This window comes from Salmo salar, chromosome ssa26 (assembly GCF_905237065.1).
Source record: "Salmo salar chromosome ssa26, Ssal_v3.1, whole genome shotgun sequence".
Classification (NCBI taxonomy): Eukaryota; Metazoa; Chordata; class Actinopteri; order Salmoniformes; family Salmonidae; genus Salmo; species Salmo salar.
The window spans coordinates 620343-643639 of NC_059467.1; the positions used below are offsets into that span (position 1 = coordinate 620343).

At 41.5% G+C, this 23297-nt stretch overlaps 1 protein-coding gene across 11 annotated transcripts in view; it reads left to right on the top strand.

Annotated features, from left to right (window-relative positions):
- Positions 1-417: 417 nt before the first annotated feature.
- Positions 418-23297, top strand: part of LOC106586971 (bromodomain-containing protein 3) — a 51046-nt gene continuing 28166 nt past the window's right edge. Inside the window, exons 1-12 of one of the 11 annotated variants that reach the window (XM_014174738.2) lie at positions 418-617; positions 2769-3095; positions 6435-6572; positions 6925-7072; positions 7177-7367; positions 11660-12031; positions 12292-12420; positions 12501-12698; positions 13077-13145; positions 16804-17006; positions 17313-17602; positions 18088-18213. In XM_014174738.2, coding sequence (XP_014030213.2) covers positions 2904-3095; positions 6435-6572; positions 6925-7072; positions 7177-7367; positions 11660-12031; positions 12292-12420; positions 12501-12698; positions 13077-13145; positions 16804-17006; positions 17313-17602; positions 18088-18213 — 2056 coding nt within the window. In that variant the 5' untranslated portion in view covers positions 418-617; positions 2769-2903. Of the gene's footprint in view, positions 675-1056; positions 1126-1834; positions 1854-2405; positions 2480-2768; positions 3096-6434; positions 6573-6924; positions 7073-7176; positions 7368-11659; positions 12032-12291; positions 12421-12500; positions 12699-13076; positions 13146-16803; positions 17007-17312; positions 17603-18087; positions 18214-23297 lie in introns of those variants that run through there. The other 10 variants (XM_014174734.2, XM_014174742.2, XM_014174735.2 and 7 more) reach the window with 10 other exon arrangements.

Sequence of the window (23297 nt, forward strand, 5' to 3'; positions counted from 1 at the left end):
ACACATTTACTTTAAATCCATTGTTCCTATAAGTTATGTATTATTGTAGGTAATATCTGATTCTATATTTAATAATGTTGTATCAAAGCCAATTGATAGCTTCGAACAATACGTTTCCCTTCATGACGACATGTTTGGCCAAAACATGGCTTGTGCAATAAGGAGGTGCATCTTGGGATATGTAGTAGGTCATTTAGGGACATACCTCCAATTCTAAATGCTTTAACCATCAAAACACAACAAGGACCATGATGCTGCTCGAAATTGCGCATGGACATTGCAGACAGCTGATGACCATAAAGAATGATAGCGGCATCTAATGGCCAAAATACTTTATTAGCGCCATTGAGCGCTTCCACCATTTTAATGTGGTCAACTGGGTGGGACTTCAATTTCATTGGCTGATTCCCCCTGGTGACCCTGTTGTAGTCATGTGCAACCGGGTCCTCGCAACTGATCAGCCAATCGTGAAGAAGAAAATTGACCTCTTCACATTGGAGATAGTCTAATGGCGCTGCCACAGACGCTGTAATGGCACAGATAAAATAAATTTGTCCTCTATCTAGCTCTATGCTGATAACTCATCTAATATGCTAGCTACTTCGCTGAAATAAAAGGTACCTGAAAACTGCGAGCGAACCACCACTGGAGCCATTTGAGGAGAAAGTAATAAAGTAAAATGTTATTTTGTTCTGGTTTGTGTAATTTAAAGGACAGGATACATATCTAAGTGATTCTCAAATACACTCCATCTAGGTTGTTTTCTGATTCGGCCGGTCCGCTCGGCGCCTTGAAACAATGCATAGCTACAAAGCAGCTAAGATTTGTTAGGCTAGTAGCTAACGCTACATTTATCATATGCGAAGTTTAAATGGGAAGCTATCTATCTAATTATATCATGTTCAGCGCTTCTATAACACACTACTCAACATTTTAGGTGTAGCTACTTCACGTGAACTAGTGGCGTATGTACGTTGCTAGCTAGCTCTTTGCATGGCGTGCACATTTAGGATTTTGCCGATTGAGAGGCTAGTTGGCAAGCTTGCATTGCGTTCCCCTACCCGCCATCTTTTTTAAAGGAATAGATGTGATGATACGTAATCATCATGCACACCATCGCTACATGTAAAATAGCTACTATTTTGTGAGATAAAGGGTGGATAAGTAGTTCTGTACATTTAGCAATATGCATTTTAATTGCTAAGCGTGTCAGATTTTGGACGTAACTTGGGGGGGGAAATGTGCTTTTGTGAATGTTTTATCTCTGCATCATTGTTGTTGCCTAGCTACAGATGTGATTTAACCAAATATTGTTGGTATCCATTACTGGGAGTTACAGGTTTGGTGTAGCTACAGATTGTAACACCATATAATGTAATTACAGCTTTGCCTATACAGAAGCTGCAAGATAATTTTATGCTTAACTGGTTTTGGCTATAAAATCTTCGTTCTCTATTTGTGGAAACGGGAGTCCCATAAAATGAGTTTCAGGGGGTCCGTTTGAATTTTGAAAATGCTCCGTTATTAAAATAAAATACATTTTTGCTCCATGAAGTAATCAAACAATGTGTATACACTGCCATCTTGTCTCTTTCAAGTGTTCTCTCATTGATCGAGACGGCTGTCATGACATGCAGTACTTTGGGGTGGACACCCATCTCTCTCGATTAATGGGAGAATATTTGAAATAGACAAGATGGCAGCGTACACATTGTTGGATGAGTTCATGGAGCAAAACATTTATTTTAATAATGTAGCATTTTTTTTTATTCAAACGCTCCACCTGCAACTGGACACGGACATTTTAGAAGATACATTTTGGGCGAATTGAATATGAAGAAAGTATTGTTAAGGTCGGTCGAAAATTATCTGTGCTACACTTGCAGTAAGTGATAATGCCCGAGAAGCCGGTGTTTGGAGGATATATTGGCACGAGTGTTGCCTGGAAGACTGCAAACTAGATGCACTTCGTTTCGTTATACCTTTTTTCAATTGACATTTCTTTGTATATATCCATAAAAATGATGGCAGCTGATTCATGATTTCGACAGGCTGAGAAACGCTGCCTGCCTCTCTCTCCCGACCCCTACACGTTCATTATTATGGGACAGTTGGAGATAGAATTTGAATATTGAAACAATGTTGCTAATTTTGGAGAGACAAATCTCCGCTGTTGAAAACTAGTCTAAAATGAATGTGGAGATCAAGTTTATAACTTCCCTGCCTGGGCTGATGAGACAGTGGATTGCGCAGTCAGATGGAACAGAGTAAATAGCCATTTTTACGTCATAGATTTAGCAGGTGGTAATTTGTGGAATAGACACCGGCTGGAATGCGTTTTTAACCAACCAGCATTCAGGATTAGACCCACCCTTTGTATAGCAAACAGTATCTAACCTGTAACTCCCAGTAATGGATACCAATTTTGGGGGGTAAATTATCTGGTGTAACAATCTAGCTAGCTGTTGCCCAGCTAAATGTAAATTCTTTGCCCATTTTACAAATTCTAAGTGATCAGGTGTCTGTGCAGGCTGTATTACTTAGGCTAGATGTAATGTGTACTCACATTTTTTATGAATTACATTTTTTGTTTATAATTTAGCTACCATTGATAGCTCAAAGTCTTTGTCATAAAATGTTAGCCTAATTGACTCGAGTAAACTTTACTGTCTGCGAGGATGCTATCTTGAACTCTGAGTGTCTCATATTTTCTGAACTGCACCTCCCTTCATTTTCTAATTCCAATATTTGTTTATTTTGTTTTGCAGGGCACAGACACTCAGGTCGTGAGATGGGATGTGTGTACTGCTGGAGGAATAAGGAGCTGAAAGTGGAGCAAAGTATCCATTGAAAACACTCAGACGTTTTGCAGAACTGGGAAGAAGTGTTCTCCTGTTGCCAGTATGTCGGCTGTTCCTGCGGCCGCCCCGACGCTTGTTAATCCACCGCCACCAGAGTTCTTCAACCCCAACAAGCCTGGCAGGAAAACTAACCAACTACAGTACATGCAGAATGTTGTGGTGAAGACTCTATGGAAACATCAGTTTGCGTGGCCCTTTTATACGCCTGTGGATACCATCAAATTATGTCTTGCTGTAAGTCGAGTCCACACTCCGTAGTTTTCTCTTTGTTATTGGTAGTTAGTAATAGGTAGAAGCAGATCCTTTAAGCTAGTAGGGCTGTCCCCAACAGAAACAAATCTTGGTCCACTGAAAGTTGTCTGTTCTTTCGACCAATCGACTGGTCAACATTTTTAAAGTGTATTTTTCCATATAACACCAAATATATGCATTGAGCTTGTCTGATGCTTTAAGCTTACAGTTTGATGAAATAAGACAAATGCCGCAAGAGTGCGCCAGAGATCTAGATAACCAGGATTTAAAAAAAACGTAACCTGACCCTACTATTCTCCTCCCGCTCCTGCTGGCTTTCGTAGATCCTGCCATTACTCTTCTAATGTTGCCAGGTGTTTGGGTAAAATGAACATTTTTGTTTTATTCTATAAATTACTGACAACATTTCTCCCAAATTCCAAGTAAAAATATTGTCATTGAGAGCATTTATTTTCAGAAAATGACAACTGGTCAAAATAACAAAAAAGATGCAGTTGTCGTCAGATCTTGAATAATGAAACTAAATAAGTTTATATTAATTTTTAAACACAATACTAATGTTTTAACTTAGGAAGAGTTCAGAAATCAATATTTGGTGGAATAACCCTGATTTTCAAACACAGCTTTCGTGCGTCTTGGCATGCTCTGCACCAGTCTTTCACATTGATGTTGGGTGACTTTATGCCACTCCTGGAGCAAAAAATGAAGCAGCTCGGCTTTGTTTGATGGCTTGTGACCATCCATCTTCCTCTTGATCACATTCCAGAGGTTTTCAATGGGGTTCAGGTCTGGAGATTGGGCTGACCATGACAGGGTCTTGATCTGGTGGTCCTCCATCCACACCTTGATTGACTTGGCTGTGTGGCATTAAAATAACATCAAATTCATCAGAAATACATTGTAAACATTGTTCATGTTGTAAATGACTATTGTAGCTGGAAACAGCAGATTTTTTATGGAATATCTAAACTCAGCTAAAAAAGAAACGTCCCCTCACTGTCAACTGTGTTTATTTTCAGCAAACTTAACATGTGTAAATATTTGTATGAACAAAACAAGATTCAACAACTGAGACATAAACTGAACAAGTTCCACAGATGTGACTAACAGAAATGGAATAATGTGTCCCTGAAGAAAGGGGGTGTTAAAATCAAAAGTAACAGTCAGTATCTGGTGTGGCCACCAGCTGCATTAAGTACTGCAGTGCATCTCCTCATCATGGACTGCACCAGATTTGCCAGTTCTTGCTGTGAGATGTTACCCCACTCTTCCACCAAGGCACCTGCAAGTTCCCGGACATTTTTGGGGGGAATGGCCCTAGCCATCACCCTCCGATCCAACAGGTTCCAGATGTGCGCAATGGGATTGAGATCCGGGCTCTTCGCTGGCCATGGCAGAACCCTGACATTTCTGTCTTGCAGGAAATCACGCACAGAACGAGCAGTACGTCTGATGGCATTGTCATGCTGGAGGGTCATGTCAGGATGAGCCTGCAGTAAGGGTACCACATGAGGGAGGAGGATGTCTTCCCTGTAACACACAGCGTTGAGATTGCCTGCAATGACAACAAGCTCAGTCCGATGATGCTGTGACACACCGCCCCAGACCATGACGGACCCTCCACCTCCAAATCGATCCCGCTCCAGAGTACAGGCCTCGGTGTAACGCTCATTCCTTCGGCGATAAACGCAAATCCGACCTTCACCCATGGTGAGACAAAACCGCAACTCCTCAGTGAAGAGCACTTTTTGTCAGTCCTGTCTGCTCCAGCGACGGTGGGTTTGTGCCTATAGACATTGTTGTTGCCGGTGACATCTGGTGAGGACCTGCCTTACAACAGGCCTACAAGCCCTCAATCCAGCCTACAAGCCCTCAATCCAGCCTCTCTCAGCCTATTGTGGACAGTCTGAGCACTGATGGAGGGATTGTGCGTTCCTGGTGTAACTCGGGCAGTTGTTGTTACCTGTCCCGCACGGGGGATGTTTGGATGTACCGATCCTGTGCAGGTGTTGTTACACGTGGTCTGCCACTGCGAGGACGATCAGCTGTCCGTCCTGTCTCCCTGTGGCGCTGTCTTAGCCGTCTCACAGTACGGACATTGCAATTTATTGCCCTGGCCACATCTGCAGTCCTCATGCCTCCTTGCAGCATGCCCAAGGCACGTTCACACAGATGAGCAGGGACCCTGGGCATCTTTCTTTTGGTGTTTTTCAGAGTCAGTAGGCCTCTTTAGTGTCCTAAGTTTTCATAACTGTGACCTTAATTCCCTACCGTCTTAACGACTGTTAACGACCGTGTCTTAACGACTGTTCCACAGGTGCATTCATTGTTTATGGTTCATTGAACAAGCATGGGAAACAGTGTTTAAATCCTTTACAATGAAGATCTGTGAAATTATTTGGATTTTTACGAATTATCTTTGAAAGACAGGGTCCTGAAAAAGGGCCGTTTCTTTTGTTGCTGAGTTTATATTATTTGTTACTGCTCGATTAAAACAATCTCGGTTGACCAACAGAATAAATGCTAGAATCTGTGAAACTGCTGTGAAAATTATGATAATTCCCTTGTACTGAAAGGACTGTTTGAAAAGACCGCTGAAATTTCAGCCTGTTTTGGTGGGATGAAGTTTTGGCCTGCCTAGTGCCAGACCCATAAGAAAGAGTTCCAAACCTCTCCGCCAATGACGGCTCATTTTCAGTTCTCCCCTCCCCACTCAGACCACTCCCAGACAGTCCTAGCAAACTTCTTGAGAAATGCCACTTTGCTAAGAAGCTATTTTTGTTTCTTTTTGACCATTTTAATTGAAAACAATCACAGTAAGGTACTTAGTTGTTACCCAGAAATTATTTGATTTTGAGATAAAAACGGCTGCATTGGACCTTTAACCATGTTTTGAGGCTATATAGTGTTTGTTTAGATTTTACTTTTGAAACATTGGAGTAAAACAAGCTTATATTTTGGGTTCTAATAGGGTATGACAGTTTAACTAAGCTCATGAGGCATTTATAAGTTAAAGAATCAATGGGTATATGTCATTCATTTCTAAGTCCAGAAATAGATGTAACAGCTAGGGATTCTAGCTTTAATGCTACATTTGGCTCTGGGTAGAAGTAGGCTCTTATAGTTGAATGTAAATACTCTGTGTGGATGTATGTACATTTTTGTGTGGTTCCTAAGTAGTAGTAATATTGCGATGTGTGAAAGGATGAACTCCTCATTGTTCAACATTCATCATCTTAAAACATGTTGTTTATTTCCTTACCATTTATTGTATTGCTCCCTCGTATTGAATGGTTCTTTCCAATTGATGCTGCCATATAGGACTATCATAAAGTTATCAAGAGCCCAATGGACATGGGAACAATAAAGAAGAGGCTAGAGAATAACTACTATTGGAGCGCCAGTGAGTGCATGCAGGACTTCAACACAATGTTTACCAACTGTTACATCTACAACAAGGTAAATTCTCCTTTACCATTCATTCCAAATCTAAATAAAAAAAACAGCAATAACAAGTAGTTCAAAGGGCATACTTTCTTTTGCCGTTTTTTCACAGGATCACATACACTGACATTTACACACACAGATAGTTTTCCAGTGACATTGATTTTAACTTGTGAACTTTATTTTGACTCATCAAGATGAGGATTGTGATTTGAATGTATTTACACTTTCTCTACTCTGTCTAGAGGCGACCCATCACCTTTCTAGGTATTATTGATTCTGTAACTGTGATAATTTTGATCAGGTGCTCCGTCTGACCTTCGCCTTCATCTTGACCCATAACTCATTCCCTCTTGTATTCCCACAGCCTACAGATGACATTGTGCTGATGGCCCAAGCTCTGGAGAAAATCTTCTTACAGAAAGTGGCTCAAATGCCTCAGGAGGAGGTGGAGCTGCTACCACCGGCCCCCAAAGTTAAAGCTGCCCACAAACCAGGAGGGCCTATTAGTGCAGGTAACTCCATCCTTTCACAGTTGGGAGGGACTCGTGCGCTGAAGAAAAGTTGTTTGAGGGGAAATGTCTGTCATTTACAAAAGTTTGCTTCCTACGTCTTTCAGGCAGCCAAGCAGAGGCTGAGTCAACAGATTCACCCCCATCCACTTATCCCAGCTCCCCTCCACCTGTGTGTCAGACTCCTGTCAGAGCAGCCACGCCAGTGCCAACCATCATCTCTGTTATCCCTGTCCAAGCTGTGTCTCCCGCTGCCTCCATGATGGCTGTGGTTCCCACAGCACAGCCAGTCATCAAAGTAAGTCCAGAAAGTCTTTCAGGTATTGGAAACAACGTTGGGTGTGGATATGTGGGTCTGAGCAAGTGTGATGTCATTAGTGTTTGTGAAAATGTATGTACAGTGCCTTGCAAAAGTATTCATCCCCCTTGGCGTTTTCCCTTTTTTGTTGCATTACAACCTGTAATTTAAATAGATTTTCATGTAATGGACATACACAAAATAGTCCAAATTAGTGAAGTGAAATTAAACAATTTAAACAAGTTATTTTTTTCAAGTGGTGCATGCATACGTATTCACCCCCTTTGCTATGAAGCCCCTAAAAAAGATCTGGTGCAACCAATTACCTTCAGAAGTCACATAATTAGTTCAATAAAGTCCACCTGTGTACAATCTAAGTGTCACATGATTTCACATGATCTCAGTATATATACACCAGTTCTGAAAGGCCCCAGAGTCGGCAACACCACTAAGCAAGGGGCACCACCAAGCAAGCAGCACCATGAAGACCAATGAGGTCTCCAAACAGGTCAGGGACAAAGTTGTGGAGAAGTACAGATCAGGGTTGGGTTCTAAAACAATATCCACAACTTTCAACATCCCATGGAGCAAGTGGGAGACTCCCCAAACATATGGAAGAAGGTACTCTGGTCAGATTTCGCTTTTTGGCCATCAAGGAAAACGCTATGTCTGGCACAAACCCAATACCTCTCATCACCCCGAGAACAACATCCCCACAGTGAAGCATGGTGGTGGCTGCAACTTTGAAACTGGTCAGAATTGAAGGAATGATGGATGGGGCTAAATACAGGGAAATTCTTGAGGGAAACCTGTTTCAATCTTCCAGAGATTTGAGACAGAGGTTCACCTTCCAGCAGGACAATGACTGTAAGCATACTGCTAAAGCAACACTCGAGTGGTTTAAGGGGAAACATTAAAATGTCTTGGAATGGCCTAGTTAAAGCCCAGACCTTAATCCAATTGAGAATCTGTGGTATGACTTAAAGATTGCTGTACACCAGTGGAACCCATCCAACTTGAAGGAGCTGGAGCAGTTTTGCCTTGAAGAATGGGAAAAAATCCCAGTGGCTAGATGTGCCAAGCTTATAGAGACATACCCCAAGAGACTTGCAGCTGTAATTGCTGCAAAAGGTGGCTCTACAAAGTATTGACTTTGGGGGGGTGAATAGTTATGCACGCTCAAGTTTTCAGTTTTTTTGTATTATTTCTTGTTTGTTTCAGAATAAAACATATTTTGCATCTTCAAAGTGGTAGGCATGTTGTGTAAATCAAATGATACAAACCCCCGAAAATCTATTTTAATTCTAGGTGTAAGGCAACAAAATAGGAAAAATGCCAAGGGGGGTGAACACTTTCGCAAGCCACTGTAAATGTTAATTTGTTTATTGTTTTTGTCTATGTATGTACAGTTGAAGTCGGAAGTTTACATACACTTGGTTGGAGTCATTAAAACTCGTTTTTTCAACCACTCCACAAATTAGCTTCCCACCTGGCCAATATCTGGTGGAATTGCAGAGCGTGAAATTCAAACTACAGAATTATCAATATTTATCTTTCATAAAATCACAAGTGTAATACATCAAAATAAAGCTTAACTTCTTGTTAATCCAGCCGCTGTGTCAGATTTCAAAAAGGCTTTACGGCAAAAGCACACCTTTCGATTATCTGAGGACAGCGCCCCGCATACAAAACCATGAAAACATATTTCAACCAGGCAGGTGCGACACAAAAGTCAGAAATAGCGATATAAAAAATGCCTTTGATGATCTTCTTCTGTTGGCACTCCAAAAGGTCCCAGTTACATCACACATGGTCCTTTTGTTTGATAATGTCCTTCTTTATATCCATAAAAACTCAGTTTAGCTGGCGCGCTTCAGTCAATAATCCACCCAGTTTCCCTCCATCAAAATGCATACAAAATGAATCCCAAACGTTACTAATAAACTTTTCCATGCAAGTCAAACAACGTTTATAATCAAACCTTAGGTACCCTAATACGTAAATAAACGATCAAATTTAAGACGGGGAATTGTTATTGTCTTTACCGGAGAAAAATACCAAAGAACGCGCTCTCATTGACGCGCTTGGAAACACTAAAGCCAAATTGGGAGCCACCAAGAAAAACGACAATTTGTCTAATTTTTCCAAAAACCAGCCTGAAACTCTTTCTAAAGACTGACATCTAGCGGAAGCCCTAGGAACTGCAATCTGGGAGGACTTCGCCTTATAGTAAAAGTGACAGCCATTGAAAATAGTGGTAGGCTGAATTCTTTTTTTGGGGGGGGGGGATGGTTTGTCCTCGGTGTTTCATCTGCCATATCAGTTCTGTTATACTCACAGACATTATTTTAACAGTTTTAGAAACTTGTGTTTTCTATCCAAATCTACAAATTATATGCATATCCTAGCTTCTGGGCCTGAGTAACAGGCAGTTTACTTTGGGCACGCTTTTCATCTGGACGTGAAAATACTGCCCACTACCAAAGAGAGGTTAACAAACTATAGTTTTCGTAAGTCAGTTAGGACATCTACTTTGTGCATGACACAAGTAATTTTTCCAACAATTGTTTACAGACAGATTATTTCACTTATAATTCACTGTATCACAATTCCAGTGGGTCAGAAGTTTACATACACTAAGTTGACTGTGCCTTTAAACAGCTTGGAAAATTCTCGAAAATGATGTCATGGCTTTAGAAGCTTCTGATAGGCTAATTGACATAATTTGAGACAGTTGGGGTTGTACCTGTGGATGTATTTCAAGGCCTACCTTCAAACTCAGTGCCCCAGTGCTTGACATCATGGGAAAACCAAAAGAAATCAGCCAAGACCTCAATAAAAAAAAACTGTAGACTTCCACAAGTCTGGTTCATCCTTGGGAGCATTTTCCAAACGCCTGAAGGTACCACGTTCTTCTGTACAAACAATAGTATGCAATTATAAACACCATGGGACCACGCAGCCTTCATACCACTCAGGAAGGAGACGTGTTCTGTCTCCTAGAGATGAACGTACTTTGGTGCAAAAAGTGCAAATCAATCCCAGAACAACAGCAAAGGACCCTGTGAAGATGCTGGAGGAAACAGGTACAAAAGTATCTATATCCACAGTAAAACGAGTCCTATATTGACATATCCTGAAAGGCCGCTCAGCAAGGAAGAAGCCACTGCTCCAAAACCACCATAAAAAAATCCAGACTACGGTTTGCTACTGCACATGGGGACAAAGATCATACTTTTTGGAGAAATGTCCTCTGGTCTGATGAAACAAAAATAGAACTATTTGGCCATAATGACCATCGCTATGTTTGGAGGAAAAAGGGGGAGGCTTGCAAGCCAAAGAACACCATCCCATCCGTGAAGCACGGGGGTGGCAGCATCATGTTGTGGGGGTGCTTTGCTGCAGGAGGGACTGGTGCACTTCACAAAATAGATTGCATCACGAGTAAGGAAAATTATGTGGATATACTGAAGCACCATCTCAAGACATCAGTCAGGAAGTTAAAGCTTGGTCGCAAATGGGTCTTCCAAATGGACAATGACCCCAAGCATTCTTCCACAGTTGTGGCAAAATGGCTTAAGGACAACATCACAAAACCCTGACCTCAATCCTATAGAAATTTTTTGGGCAGAACTGAAAAATCTTGTGTGAGCAAGGAGGCCTTACAAACCTGACTCAGTTACGCCTGCTCTGTCAGGAGGAATGGGCCAAAATTCACCCAACTTATTGTGGGAAGCTAGTGGAAGGCTACCTGAAATGTTTGACCCAAGTTAAACAATTTAAAGGCAATGCTACCAAATACTAATTGAGTGTATGTAAACTTCTGACCCACTGGGAATGTAATGACAGAAATAAAAGCTGAAATAAATCACTCTCTCCACTATTATTCTGACATTTCACGTTCTTAAAATAAAGTGGTGATCCTAACAGAGCTAAGACAGGGAATTTTTACTAGGATTAAATGTCAGGAATTGTGAAAAACTGAGTTTAAATGTATTTGGCAAAGGTGTATGTAAACTTCCGACTTCAACTGTGTGTATGTATGTAATTTTTTTGAATTATATAAAAAATTAAATGTTCAGTCCAGAAAGACAGGCCGCTCTCGGGTCTTTTTATTTATTTCTAGTCTAATGGGATTTCGTGTGGGGAACGTATTTTACAATTCTGCTCCTCAAAATGTTGTCTTAGGATGTAATCTATTACAAATCCGATAAAATGTTGGATATGCCATGTCTTGATAAAGAGAAGCAAGCCATTGATGTATTTGTGTTTGGCCATCGTCATTTTCACAGAAAAAGGGGGTGAAGCGGAAAGCAGACACAACAACTCCCACAACCTCAGCAATCTCGGCCAGTAGAAGTGACTCCCCTACCCAGCTCCTGGAATCCCAACAGGGGAAAGTCTCATCCAGGCGGGAGAGCACGGTGCGACCCCTAAAGCCCCCCAAGAAGGGCACCGAGGACAGAGAGGTGCCACTGCTCGGTGGCAAGAAAGGCAAGCTCGGCGAGCAGCTCAAGCACTGCGACTTCATCCTGAAGGAGATGCTCTCCAAGAAGCACGCAGCCTACGCTTGGCCTTTCTATAAGCCTGTAGATGCGGAGGCGCTAGAACTGCATGACTACCATGAGATCATCAAGCACCCCATGGACCTCAGCACTGTCAAAGTAGGTCCCCTATTCACTCCCTCGACTCACTCCTAACTCTTCGAAATTGCCCTCCAAAGCCTGGCTGTTTACTTGGTGGAAGAAAATAATTTGACCCTGTTTTTTTATTTCGTTATTAAAACTGTCCCTGAACGACAGTCGACACCGTAACAGCTAAGGGGAGGATGATTACATTTGTTTTTCTAGTAGATTTGCTTTTGAGTTTTGAAGAGAGAGCTTTCTCAGTAATAAGACTCTGACTGTTTGCGCTGTATCCACAGAAAAAAATGGACAGTCAAGATTACCAAGATGCCCAAAGCTTTGCGACAGACGTCCGGTTAATGTTCTCAAATTGCTACAAGTACAACCCCCCCGACCACGAGGTTGTAGCCATGGCCAGGAAGCTACAGGTAAGATAAAGTTCATCAGATTTAAATCACCTCATTGGAGCACTGCCGGTTGAACTGCCCCTTGTCGTCTTGTTTCTCAGGATGTGTTTGAGATGCGATTTGCCAAGATGCCGGACGAGCCCATCGACGCCACCCAGCCCTCCACCACGCCGGTGGTAAGCAAGAGTACAGAGAGCAGTGAGAACAGCGGCAACACCTCCAGCTCGGAGAGCTCGGACTCAGAGGAGGAGCGGGCCACGCGGCTCGCCGAACTGCAGGAACAGGTGGGTTCGGAACAGGTGGGTTCTCACAACCAAGGACCAAGATCCAAAACCCATGGATGGATGAACAGGGAGATGCCCTCTTCATCCCCCACTTCAGATTTAGACCGCTACCACTTAAAAATCAAAGCCACTACATGATGTTCAGAGATCCACAGTAAAAGTGACATAGTTAACCCTCTACCGCCACAAACTGTTAGAATATCTTGGTATCATGGCTTGCATACTGTAACTGTAGAGCTCACATTTAGAGCAATGTTTTACATTTCATTCATACCAATGGTGACAGTATTTAGCTCTGATGATGAAATAGTTTGTTGTGCTGCTAGGATGTTAACATGATCTTTGGAGTTTTCTATCTTTGTCCACTGATTTCCCCTTTGGCTTTCTTACCAGCAAATCACTGTGGAGCACCCCAATGGTAACAGGGCGGGGAAAAAAAACGGGTGTGCCAAACGTTTTCAGGTGATTTATCTCTTACTTCCCCGTCCCCGCAAAACTATTTATATTTTTGTATTGCACCTTGTTGAAAGAGCGGTAGAGGGTTACAGGTGGGGACCAGCACTCTGAAACGGATTGTAAGTGTGCTTGGTAGATGGTAGGGATGGGAGTTTGAAATAAAATGTTGGATATCCGGAAATTCAAAATACATGTGTTTTAAAAAAAAAAAAAACATTTTAATCTGAGCACTGCTGTGTGAGGGAGAGGTATTGGCACGCTATTGCTGCAGCTGCGGAGGGGCCGTTGTGTGTGAGATGGGAGCAAGCCAAGCAGACGGAGGGGAGAGGGAGACGAAGTAACTTTAGCCAAGGCAACTCGGCTACAGCCAAGACTAGCTAACTTGTAGCAGCCCCAATGTTATTTACCATCCCATAAAACACAGAGGAGGCTGGTGGGGGGGGCGATATAGGAGGATGGGCTCATTGTTTTTTTTTCATTTTGGTCATTTAGCAGACGCTCTTATCCAGAGCGACTTACAGTAGTGAGTGCATACATTTCATACATTTTTTTCTCCGTACTGGTCCCCCGTGGGAAACGAACCCACAACCCTGGTGTTGCAAACACCATGCTCTACCAACTGAGCCACACGGGACCGTCTAATGGCTGGAATGGAATAAATGGAATGGTTCCAAATGCATCAAACACATGGAAACATATTTGACTCTATTCCAGCCATTACAATGAGCCTGTCCTCCTATTGCGCCTCCTATGATATAACAGTGCCTTTCTTGACTGGATTAGCCCAGACAAGCTAGCTAGCTAAGCTATTCAGCTACAGCTAGCTAGGCTAATTGAGGCTACAGTGCATTCAGAATGTATTCAGACCCCATAACTTTTTCCACATTTTGTTACGTTACAGCCTTATTCTAAAATGTAATTAAAAAAATGTTTAATCATCAATCTCCAAACAAAACCCCATAATGAAAAGCAAAAACCTAAAAACTGAAATCACATTTATGTAAGTATTCAGACCCTTTACTCAGTACTTTGTTGAAGCACCTTTGGCAATGATTACAGAGATGTTCGATCGGGTTCAAGTCCAGGCTCTGGCTGAGCCACTCAAGAATATTCAGAGGCTTGTCCCGAAGCCACTCCTGCATTGTCTTGGCTGTGTGCTTAGGGTTGTTGCCCTGTTGGAAGGTGAACCTTCACCCCAGTCTGAGGTCCTGAGCGCTCTAGAGCAGGTTTTCATCAAGGATCTCTCTGTACTTTGCTCCTTTCATCTTTCCCTCGTCTCCCAGTCCCTGCCGCTGAAAAACATCCCCACAGCATGATGCTGCCACCGCCATGCTTCAGCATAGGGGATGGTGTCAGATTTCCTCTAGACATGACGCTTGGCATTCAGGCCAAAAAGATCAATCTTGGTTTCATCAGACCAGAGAATCTTCTTTCTCATGGTCTGACAGTCCTTTACGTGCCTTTTGGCAAACTCTGCCTTTTACTAAATAGTGGCTTCCGTCTGGCCGCTCTACCATAAAGGCCTGATTGGTGGAGTGCTGCAGAGATGGTTATCCTTCTGGAAGGTTCTTCCATCTCCACAGAGGAACTCTGGAGCTCTGTCAGAGTGACCATCAGATTCTTAGTAACCTCCTCGACCAAGGCCCTTCTCCCCCGATTGCTCAGTTTGGCCAGGCTAGGAAGAGTCTTGGTGGTTTCAAACTTCTTCCATTTAAGAATGAGGGAGGCCACTGTGTTTTTGGGGACCTTCAATGCTGCAGAATTTTTTTGGTACCCTTCCCCAGATCTGTGCCTCGACACAGTCCTGTCTCGGAGCTCTACAGACAATTTCTTCGACCTCAAGGCTTGTGGGACCTTATAATAGACACTTGTGTGCCTTTCCAAATCTTGTCCAATCAATTGAATTTACCACTGGTGGACTCGAATCAAGTTGTAGAAACATCTCAAGGATGATCAATGGAAACAGGATGCACTTGAGCTCTATTGAGTCTCATAGCAAAGGGTCTTAATACGTATGTAAATATTTCGTTTTTTTAAGTTTTAGAAATTTGCAGAAATTTCTAAAAACCTGTTTTTGCTTTGTTGTTGTGGGGTATTGTGTGTAGATTGATGAAAAAATATATTTAAACAATTTCTGAATAAGAGTGTAACGCAGCAAAATGTGGAAAAGGGGAAGGGATTTGAATGTATTCTGAATGCACTGTACATGCTGCGCTTTCTACCCAACCCCGTTAAGATTAAACAGCCTACTTGTTGGTTTCTCGTTGTAGCCTACTCCTTCTCATATCTCTAACCTTTAATTACATTGAGCCTTTTTGCCACTTTGATTGGCCAACATAAAAAACAAGCTACACACGTGAATGCTACCGGTCGGCTGCCAGTCTTTTTATGGGGCTCATGTCATAAAAACTACATTGAAAAGTTTGTTTTATTAAATTAATCATTTGAAATGTAATGGTATATCTTTGTAGTATGTTACAATGACACATGGATATTTCAATACAATTTTCCGTGTTAAAGTATTCGAATACTATTGTCCATCCCTAGCAGATGGTCTTTCCCTCAGTAGTCAGCTTGGTCTTTGTCATGTAGGCCTAGATAGTCCTTTCTAAGATTTTTTGTAAGTTGATAGTTACTTTTTCCCTCCATTGTTGCATTATTTTTGTGTTTTTTATAGGAAATGTTAGTTTTCATGGTGGTAAGCATGACGATGTTGGACGATGTAAACCATGTGTATCCTGTAACTAATAAAACTTTGTGACAGTGTTGGCTGGTGGCGAATGGTGATAGTGTTAGCAGTGATTTTATTTTATGATTCTGGCAATGATTTTAAATGCTTTTTCCGCATTGTAGCTTCACTTAAAATATTTCCTCCTTTTTTCAAGTGGAATAAAAAAGACCAATGTTTTTGTGCTGAAGACGAGGAAATGTCAGTGTTATTAGGGTGTTCACAATTCAAAGTTATTATATTGTTTGTTTTTTTGTTCTATATTACATACTTGTTTCTTCAAAAAGCAATCAGTCAATGCGTTACTTGGGGAGTCAGCATGTGCTTCTTGTTTTAAAGTGTTAGACAGCTACAGTACAGGCTGGTTGGCCCCGGTGTGCTTTTCCTACCACTTTTTTCCCAGGCCAATGGGAAATTATTTATCGAGACACCTCATTTGCATGCCAGTATTCTACTGTTTTTGTGAGATAAATCAATGTACATTATACACATCACACACTTGATTGTTTCTATTAATATTTTGAGCTTTCATTTGAGAAGATATGCAGAAACATGGGTACTGTATAGTCCATTAATTAATGTACATAATACATGAATAAGATAACTTGTGGATGATTTAAGATGCAACAAAAGCCAAGTAAATCAAGCAAACGCATTAATTGGCTATAAAATGAGACTCCTTCAAAGGGAAAAGAAAATGTTCCTCCCTGGGCTAATATATAACTAATATCACTGTCATAATTGTGACATGAGATAGTCCAAGACAAAATGGTGCAAATTCTCTGCAACAGGTTACACGTGCCAACATCACACAATAAGCTAACCATCGATGCCTGTATTTTGCCATCACTCCCAGTATCTTGCCCCAGTCCCTGCATCAGCTTCACCCTACATACACCAACATCTGGTGACTCTTGACTCTGCTTTTCTCCTCAGCTGAAGGCCGTTCACGAACAGCTGGCTGTTCTGTCACAGGCCCCAGTAAGTAAACCAAAGAAAAGGGAAAAAGATAAGAAGAAAGAGAAGGACAAGGGGAAGGCTGATGACAAGAAGAAACCCAAGTTGGCACCCCAAGCCAAGCCAGCTAATCAGAAGAAGGCTCCAGCCCGGAAACCAAACAGCATGGTTGTGGCTACCAGGTACTACTGCCCAGTCTTTTCATATCTGTTTCGTAATTCATCACACTGTCCTGAGCATCACAAGTAATTTGCTCAATACTGCCAGTAACTTTTGTTTTGGATGAATCATTGTTACTATGCCTCTTGTTGCAACAGTGTTACGCACTGCTGTGTTACACTTTAACTCGTATCTCCATGTAGCCTGATCCAGACATGTCAGTCTGTCACAAATCATCTGTTCTTTGAACTTCCCTCAGTGCTAAGCTGAACATCCTGAGAAAGGCAAAAGCTGTAGGCCTAACAAAGATCTGACCAAAACAATTTCAGGCAACCGAAGAAAGGGTCCAAGGTGGTGGTGGCGAACAACGAGTCAGAAGAGGAGACATCCCTTCCCATGTCGTACGACGAGAAGCGCCAGCTCAGCCTTGACATCAACCGTCTTCCGGGTGAGAAGTTGGGCAGGGTGGTCCACATCATCCAGTCCCGGGAGCCATCGTTGCGTGACTCCAATCCAGACGAGATAGAGATAGACTTTGAGACACTCAAACCCTCAACCCTTCGTGAGCTCGAACGATACGTCAAGTCCTGTTTGCAGAAAAAGCAGCGGAAACTTTTACGTAAGTTGTGAACTATTACTCTTTCTTGGTGTTTTCACAGATGCCCTTCTCCAGGGATAAACCTTTCCTTTCTCTGTCTGTTGCCTAAATGCTTTAAAGCTCCCTTGCATTTGTCCCCCCCCCTCCCCCCTTTGAACTGAGGTTACTCACCCTCCCATCCTTTGCATGTCTGGCTTTAGTGGTTCATTGAAAATTGGCCTTCAGTTCAGATACAATTGTCTCTCATATGCAGAGCAGTTTGCCAATTCACGTACAGTACTTCTGTGTTGAATGCGACAACAGAAATATATCCTAATTCAAGAGAGCAAAACTGACTTGAACTGGAACTATTGTTTTGGTCCAATAGAATTTTAAGTGGACTCATTACCACACCAAAACACAGAAATAAACTAGATGTTAGAGAGGCCAAGACGTGCAGCTTGTTGCCAGATCAGCAAGGTACAGCATGTGGGAACTTATTGCATGGCACTGTGTGTCTCTCGCAGCGGGCATTGAGGAAAACAGTGCCAATTCTAAGGAAGAACTGGTTCAGGAAAAGAAGAAAGAGTTAGAAAAGAGACTACGGGATGTGAGTGGACAACTGAACCACAACAAGAAACCGCCTGAAAAAGGTACCTGTGTTTCAGAGCTCACATTGTGCAACAGGCTGCCAAATGGTCTAGAATAGTTTAGGCAAGAGATGGGCAAGTGAAAACTAGGCCAGTGAAAACTTGAGGCCTTGATGGCAGTTTTGTTGTTGCTTTGTAGAATTAGATGTTTCTCTAGTTTCAAGGATCAGTTACCCCCCGACCTAGCGACTGTCTAGGCATGGAGGTCCTCATGTCAGGAAGTGGCATAGACCTACTTGAGTTGTCACTGTCCAGTAGCTTTATGATGAGTGATTCCTCACCGAACTAGAACAGGACCATGAGTTGGGGGATTTTCGTGAAATCGCATCCATAGAAGGGTCCTTTGGAAGAAGGCTTGTTGACAGATATTTGACATTTGTGTCTGAAAGTGTAATTGAGAAATAATTAAAGGGATAATCCACCCCCAGAAAATAAACTCTTTAAACTCCTGTCAATTTTTCGAATGTTTTATGAGTGGGTAAAATAACTATTTTCACCATGTTTTAACTTTTAAGTGGTCTGTCTGTGAAATCAGGAAATCGTGTAGGAAAACGTCATACGTATACGGTACTCATCACTGGAGATGGGGGAAAAACACAATATAACATTTCATAACGCTTTTAAAACAATTACTTGCACTCCAGATCACCAAATCATCCGTTTATCGTCATGACAAAGTATATATTTCAGTTAGATGTGCTCAATCTAAACAGTGTACCAAATGATTCAACTCTATCGCACAATGCTCCCTGTGTGTCTGTAGGAAAGGGCCGTTGTCATAGCTAGCACTCTGCACATTGAGGCAGACTGAGATGAACTGCAAGTTGAACATGATGAGATTGTAGACTCCTAAATTGATAGCTTTGAATTATGGGTTTTGCTGCAACAGATTTTCACATGCTGCGACGAAGCATGTTTGAACCTTGTTCCCACGTTAGTGTTATTTAACACTGTAAATCTTACGAATTTGTAGTTTTGGGTGGATTATTCCTTTAATTGAAGTTGGAACATTTGTGACATTTTGACCTTACCCAGGCCTCCTTTAAGACTCCATAATGTTTAATCTGTATGTGCTACAAGGGAATTGGATCATAATGCTACAATTTTTATCATAACTCTAAACTAGGTGAGATCCCTCTCTGGAACTTTATATATATGCCTGTAGATCAGGTTTTCTTTCTTAAACTATTGGTCAGGACCCAAAGTGGGCCCTGGGCATGTGAGAGGTAGATCGCGAGTTATGAGAATACATCTATAATCACATCTATAATTCATTTGGGCTGTTTGGAGGACGATTTGGGTCACAGGAGGACGATTCATTTCTCATTTGGGTCTCGAGCTAAAAGTTTAAGAACCCCTGCTGTAGATTTATATTATGATCAACAACATATTGGAAAATGTTTTTCAATATTCATGTTTAGATTTATCTTTATTCATAAATTTTATGCAAGAAAATAATTTTATTTTAATCAAAATACTACTCATATTACAGAGCAAGTAGTAAAGCTTCATATGACAGATGAAACATTATGGTGTCTAAAGTAGGCCTGAGTAAGGCCAAAATGTAAGGCCAAAACTTCAATTAATTATTTCTCAATTGTGCTTTAAGATGCAAATGTCAAATAATGTAATCACACCTTCTTCCAAAGGATCCTTTTATGGATAAAATTCGTGAAAATCAAAAGAGTCATGGTCATCTTTTGTTCAAGTTTTGTGGGCAATCACCCTGATGGCACATAGTGATAGACAATCAATAGAAATAATACAAACATGGAATGGGACTAGGGCTGACCCCAGTTAGTCGACTCGTCGATTGTTTGGTCGATAGGCTGTTGACCGACCGAGATTTCTTTAGTCGAGCAGTAGCAAAACATTTAAAAAATTTTTAAATATCATGGTGTACGTAACACCTGTCTGAGTGAACTGATTCATTGAGGAGGCCGTGGGGATGACACAGTCCATCAGTCTAAGACGTGCTACTGAAATTGTATATGGTTATATTACAGAAGAACGATGGTGCAACACTAATAAAAATAACGTTATTTGATATAAAATGCGCTTCCTCCTGCGTTGGATAGTGGCCGCTGTCCGCAGTTCAGAAACACATCAGTGTGCTGTTGAATTGGCGCCTTTTCCTAGACCATGTTGCTATGTGCATATAAGCAAATTTAACAAGCATATTGGTGTTGAGAACAATGCAGCGGAGGAAAACAGCCCTTGCCTTATTTTCTAAGAAAAGTGAGGAAAGGAAACTCCAACTTAATTAGGTCTATAATCAACTGTTACATTTGTCTGGCTTTATAAATCATCAATATATCTGCAGGAATAAGATCCTGCTTCTGTTGCCTGTTTGAGTGTTTGTTTAATAGCCTACTGATTTTCACGAGCAAAAGCCTCCCGCAATGACATGTCAAGTACACAATTAGGCTGTTTTTAATCTTTGCTGTAATAAAGTCCTTACACTTTATTTTGTTAGAACAGCCTCTGGTATTATTTATAATTTATTTAGTCTTCCAAATTGTCCGAAAAATTATATTTATAATAATAATATATCGCTGCTTTTTCTTGACCTCCTTATTGTTATTATTACTATTATTATTATTATGATCATAAGTAATGTCATTATCATTAGTAAGCTTAGTATAGCAGCCTAAGAGCGCTTACTGTTTAGTCTTAATACTGTACCTTACTTAGGCCTATATTTCAATACTTATATAGGCTACTGTATCAATCAATAATTAATTTGTTCATGTTATCACACAGCATACGAGTCATTCATAATTTGAAATGTAATCAAGCATTTTAGTTTTAAGATAAAATAAAGCGAGGCTTGAATAATTAGCTTAAACAGTAAATAAACTGTTCCATTTCGCAAATTGCATTCACGAATGAATGTGACTGTTTTTAGTTTTTGCTGTAATAAAGGCAACAACAGACTCTCTGGTACCCTTATAATTTATTTAGCGTTTACATTGTTCCAAACGGTCAGAAATTATATTGTAATCTATACAGCACCTGTTTTTGCACATATAATATGCACGCAGCGCTTGCTCCTTACCTTCTTTTTCTTGATCTCCAGTATTTTTCACAACTAGTCAAAGTTATTCTCCATATGACTTTCCCTTTACCTCCTGAGCAAACAGTAACATTCCCCCGTTTCGAGTTTGTCACATCCTCGACATCCATTTTTCTGTCACCTGTTATGGTGTTCAGTTTGTTATAACCAATTTATTGAAGTGATTATGATGTGCTATAGGTCAGGCTCTATTGTGCCCTATTCAGACGGGATTTGTTTTACTGGGGGAGATCAGTAATGTAATTACACTACCGTTCAAAAGTTTGGGGTCACTTAGAAATGTCCTTTTTTTTTGTCCATTAAAATAACATCAAATTGATCAGAAATACAGTGTAGACATTGTTAATGTTGTAAATGACTATTGTAGCTGGAAACGGCAGATTTCTTTGTGGAATATCTACAAAGGCGTACAGAGGCCCATTATCAGCAACCATCACTCCTGTGTTCCAATGGCACGTTGTGTTAGCTAATCCAAGTTTCTCATTTTAAAAGGCTAATTGATCATTAGAAAATCCTTTTGCAATTAGGTTAGCACAGCTGAAAACTGTTGTTGCTGATTAAATAAGAAATAAAACAGGCCTTCTTTAGACTAGTTGAGTATCTGGAGCATCAGCATTTGTGGATTCGATTACAGGCTCAAAATAGCCAGAAACAAAAATCTTTCTTCTGAAACTCGTCAGTCTATTCTTGTTCTGAGAAATTAAGGCTATTCCATGCGAGAAATTGCCAAGAAACTCAAGATCTCGTACAATGCTGTGTACTACTCCCTTCACAGAACAGCGCAAACTGTCTCTAACCAGAATAGAAACAGGAGTGGGAGGCCCCGGTGCACAACTGAGCAAGAGTACAAGTACATTACACTAGTTTGAGAAACAGACACCTCACAAGTCCTCAACTGGCAGCTTCATTAAATAGTACCCGCAAAACACCAGTCTCAACGTCAACAGTGGAGAGGCGACTCTGGGATGCTGGCCTTCTAGGCAGAATTCCTCTGTCCAGTGTCTGTGTTATTTTTCCCATCTTAGTCTTTTCTTTTTATTGGCCAGTCTGAGATATGGCTTTTTTTTGCAACTCTGCCTAGAAGACCAGCATCCCAGAGTCGCCTCTTCACTGTTGACGTTGAGACTGGTGATCTTCAGTTTCTTGGCAATTTCTCTCATGGAATAGGCTTAATTTCTCAGTTTTCAGCTGTGCTAACATCGTTGCAAAATGTTTTAGGATGTGTTTGAAGGGATGGGGACTCTGCCAGGTGACCTCCACTTGGTGGTGGATGAGTCTATCAGACCAGTTCAACAGCTTCCCTGCCGAATCCCCATTCCATTGAAAAAAACATATACACCGCTCAAAAAAATAAAGGGAACACTTAAACAACACAATGTAACTCCAAGTCAATCACACTTCTGTGAAATCAAACTGTCCACCTAGGAAGCAACACTGATTGACAATAAATTTCAAATGCTGTTGTGCAAATGGAAAAGACAACAGGTGGAAATTATAGGCAATTAGCAAGACACCCCCAATAAAGTAGTGGTTCTGCAGGTGGGGACCACAGACCACTTCTCAGTTCCTATGCTTCCTCGCTGATGTTTTGGTCACTTTTGAATGCTGGCGGTGCTTTCACTCTAGTGGTAGCATGAGACGGAGTCTACAACCCACACAAGTGGCTCAGGTAGTGCAGCTCATCCAGGATGGTACATCAATGCGAGCTGTGGCAAGAAGGTTTGCTGTGTCTGTCAGCGTAGTGTCCAGAGCATGGAGGCGCTACCAGGAGACAGGCCAGTACATCAGGAGACGTGAAGGAGGCCGTAGGAGGGCAACAACCCAGCAGCAGGACCGCTACCTCCGCCTTTGTGCAAGGAGGAGCAGGAGAAGCACTGCCAGAGCCCTGCAAAATGACCTCCAGCAGGCCACAAATGTGCATGTGTCTGCTCAAACGGTCAGAAACAGACTCCATGAGGGTGGTATGAGGGCCCGACGTCCACAGGTGGGGGTTGTGCTTACAGCCCAACAC